General features: G+C 36.9%; 1 protein-coding gene across 1 annotated transcript; it reads right to left on the bottom strand.

Annotated features, from left to right (window-relative positions):
* Positions 1–2599: 2599 nt before the first annotated feature.
* Positions 2600–2956, bottom strand: LOC114391621. Its single transcript, XM_028352605.1, has one exon. It carries the CDS (start codon positions 2954–2956, stop codon positions 2600–2602), a length of 357 nt encoding a protein of 118 aa, XP_028208406.1.
* Positions 2957–4095: the final 1139 nt, after the last annotated feature.

The following is a 4095-nucleotide window of genomic DNA, read 5'->3' as shown; positions in this document are numbered from 1 at the left end:
TTTAGTATAATATTATATCTCATAGATATGATTAAATTTATTTCAATTTTCAGAATAATATTTACTATTTTTAGTCAATGATGTAAGCTCCATTGGAGCTTGTAGGCCTAGGATCTTTTTCATCAATGGATTCCTTTGATTCTTGGAAGATGAATGGCAGCAGAATGGAGAAGGAAGAGAGAGAGAGGAGATGAATGAAGGGAGAGCAAGAGAAAAGCACGAAATTTTATGCTCTAAAAGAGCTATGAAATCTGAAGTTTAATTTTCAAATGATCAAAGTTGAAAAAAATGCACACACATGACCTCTATTTATAGCTAAAGTGTCATACAAAATTGGAGGAAAAATTGAATTTCAATTCAAATTTCACTTGAATTTGAAATTGAATTTGTGGAGCCAAACTTTGGAGCCAAAATTTCACTAATTATGATTAGTGAATTTTAGTTATGGTTCAGCCCACTAATCCAAGATCAATTTCAAGATTCTCCACTAAGTGTGCTTAGGTGTCATGAGGCATGTAAAGCATGAAGGACATGCAAAGTGTGACTATATGATGTGACAATGAGGTGTAGTAAGCAAATGCTTACCTCCCCCTCTAAAATTTAATTGGATTGAGCTTTTACCAATTCAATTAAATTTATTTCCAACCACACACATCAAATATTCACTAGTGCATGTGAAATTACAAAACTACCCCTAATACAAAAACTAGTCTAGGTGTCCTAAAATATAAAGGCTAAAAAATCCTATATTTCTAAGATATCCTACCTACATTATGGAGCCCTAAATACAAGGATCAAATATAATGACATCCTAGTCTAATATGTACAAAGATAATTTAACACAACCTTGACCCATGAGCTCATAAATCTACCCTGAGGTTCATGAGAATCCTAGGACCTTCTTCAGCAGCTCTAGCACAATTCTCTTGGAACATCTTGCTCATGACTCTAGTGACTGGTCCCTTCCTAAGGAGGATTGCATCAGTCAACTTCATTAAATTATAAAATGTTTTTTTATTATTTAAAAATGACGTGACATTTTGTCTAAAAAAAATAATGATGTGATATTTGTTTATAATATTTGATGGACGTATATTTTAAAGTAACTAGTAATAAAATATGATTCATATTATTTCCTTAAGAACATAATCAGCAATACAATTAGGAAGGAATCTGAAAAAAAAACAGGACCAACTCGGGAATTCAGAGTTCTAGCAAGATAGTGAGCTAGCTACTAAGTTGGTTTGTCTCCTTACAAAACAAACTTTAAAGTTTAGTAAATCATTCCAACAATTAGCTAGGATCGCGCCATATTTTGAGATATCTGGACACTTGCAGCTTACACCATTTACCACTTGCAGGCAATCGGATTCGACAATAATATCTTCAATGTCTAGATCTTTGAGCCATTGTAGAGCAGCCTTCAATGCTAAGACGTCCCCTTCGTGGATAGCGGCTTAAGAGGAAAGGTCTGGGATAAAACCATAACAAACTGTCCTCTGTCATCCCTAATGCAACAACCAACATTAAATTAATCATTCTCCTCAAAGAAAACAACATCAATATTGCATTTTAAGCCCCCTATTGGAGGAGGTTGCCATTTGACTACCTGATTATTGACAGTGGGGACTGAATTGTTCTTCTTGAGCACACGAACTTCTCTTCGATTCGCTAGATAATCACGAGCTCGATAGACCACATGATTCTCCTACACATGCTTTTCTTGCCACACCAACTAGTTACAATTGCACCATAATCCCCACATTAGCATAATAGTATCTAAAGCATGTCTCTCCTCAAATTCACTGCAAACAATACAGCCCGATTGATCTAAACTCTCACACATGTCAATAATGTTTTCAAGTAGCTCCCATAAACTGGCCTCCTTGCAAACTTTAATTGCGTAGCTCTATCCCACGAGTGTGTGCCAACTAGTCTCAAGTGGGGCATCAGAGAACGGGCACAGACCATAGCAAGTAACACCCTTCACTAGCAATGCTTGTCTAGATGGAAGCAACACCTCTACAAACACGGCACAAAAACACCTTGACTTTTGGAGGTAGTTTTTCTCTCCAAATGATCATCTAATCACCGTCACATACCAGCTAGTTTCGGTCAGTAAAAGCTTCCGATAAATGGTGCTAAGCCGACCTCACAGTTAAAAGACCATCTATACACAACCTCCGAATAGCTCTATCTTCTTTATTCAAGTCAGTTAGTGGAATGCTCTTAATTGCTAAAGCATCAGCCGTATGAAATATATAATATATTACCTCACATCTCCAAGTGCCCCTGACCTCATTAATTAGATCCTTCACCATCAAATCTGAATTCTCCATGACTGGTACTTGTTTCACGAAAGCATTTTTAGCATCCCTCAACCAGGGACTAGACAAAACTTGAATGGATGCTCCATTGCCAATCTGCCATCTCAATCCACTTTTTACTAAGGCCCTCGACGTCTAAATACTCCACCAAATGTAGCTAGGATTATGACCCAGTACCGAATTTAGAAATTCAATTCTAGGAAAGTATCTAGCCTTAATCAGTCTTGCAACAAGGCTCTCAGGTTTTCTTAATAAGGCAATATTAAAAGCTTTCAGCTCCCCATTCCTCCTTGATCCTTCCTCATGGCCAATTTCTCCCAACAGAACCAATGAAAACCCCTCCTTGCTCCTTTCTCCGAGCTCCACCAAAAAGCATTAAGCATTTTGTGGATTTCCTCAATAAGAGAATGTGGCAATAAGAACATAGACATGCAATAATTTGGGATTGCTTTTAAGACAAATTTGATCATTACCTCCTTGCCAGCCTTTGACAACCATCTACCTTCCCAAGACTGGATTTTCTTCCACACTCTATCACGAATATAACCAAAAACGACCCACTTATTCGTTCCCACCATAGATGGAGCACCCAAGTATTTTCTAGTACCGATCCACTCCAAGACACCCATGGTGGACGTAATAGTGTGACAACTCTTAAGACACATTATTACTGGAAAAAAAATCAGATTTGGACATATTAATAGCTTGCTCTGATGCATCTTCGTAGAAAGGAGCAAGGAGTTGAGGCACATCTTGATCCACTAGATCCAAGTAGGCCCCATTTTCCCATGAGAGCAAGCAGGAAACCCCAGTCCACTCTACTGTATGCCTTCCTAATGTCAACCTTTAGAGCCACCTCTCTTATCTTTCCCCTCATTTTGCCCTTTAGGTAATGAATAATCTCCAAGCCACGATTACATTATCCGTCCTCTACGAAAGTTGCCTATTCTTCAAAGATACACCTTGCCAAAATACCTTTAAGTCGATTTGCAATAGCCTTGGGCAGAATCTTATAAGCTACATTGCATAAAGAGATTGGACTTAAGTCCTTTTTAGTCTTTGGCCTGTTACATTTTGGGATCAACGTGAGGCATATAAATGGGGGTTTGAATAGATTCCACAACTTTTGAAATTTTCTTGATGAAATCAATTAAAATCCAAATACTCATTTGAACAATCAAGGTTTTTCTCAACATCTTTTATCACAAGGATAAACTTGCTTAAGAAAAACAATCACTTTTTGTTCAAAAATAAAGTTTTAATGGCACATCCAATTACAAGATCAAATAACAATACAATACAATATAAAAAACAACTCAATAACAAGATAAGGGATAGAGAGAGTCAAGACAAAGTTTTATACTAGCTCAGTTCTCAAGAGAACCTACTTCCTGTTTACTCTAAGAACCCTTAGAACACTCACTATAGAGAAAATCACTTCACAAACACTATGAACAAGAAAATCTCTAAAGCTACCCTTAATCCCTTGAACCCTACAAGAGAAAAACTGAGTTCAACCCTACAACTCAACACCTTTCTTGATAACCCTAACCAAGATAAAAAAACTAGGATGAGAAAAATAAGGAATGGAATGAAAACACCTTTGTTGTGTAAATGTAAAAATCTTCGAGCTTTAATCCATGGTGTTCATCTTATCTTGAATGCATGATCATGACAAGATGGCCTTTTCTTAAAGAAATATAGTTTTCGTTCAGCTAGAAATTTTGGCTTGGCTCAACACTACTGCAAGTGCAAACTTGATATACAA

This window comes from Glycine soja, chromosome 17 (genome assembly GCF_004193775.1).
Source record: "Glycine soja cultivar W05 chromosome 17, ASM419377v2, whole genome shotgun sequence".
Classification (NCBI taxonomy): domain Eukaryota; kingdom Viridiplantae; phylum Streptophyta; class Magnoliopsida; order Fabales; family Fabaceae; genus Glycine; species Glycine soja.
Note: the sequence above shows the minus strand (reverse complement) of the source record. Positions and strands in the feature narration are given on the sequence as shown.

Excerpts from the sequence above, each read along its gene's own strand:
- LOC114391621 (XM_028352605.1), bottom strand. The coding sequence starts at position 2,956 with ATGGGTGTCTTGGAGTGGATCGGTACTAGAAAATACTTGGGTGCTCCA.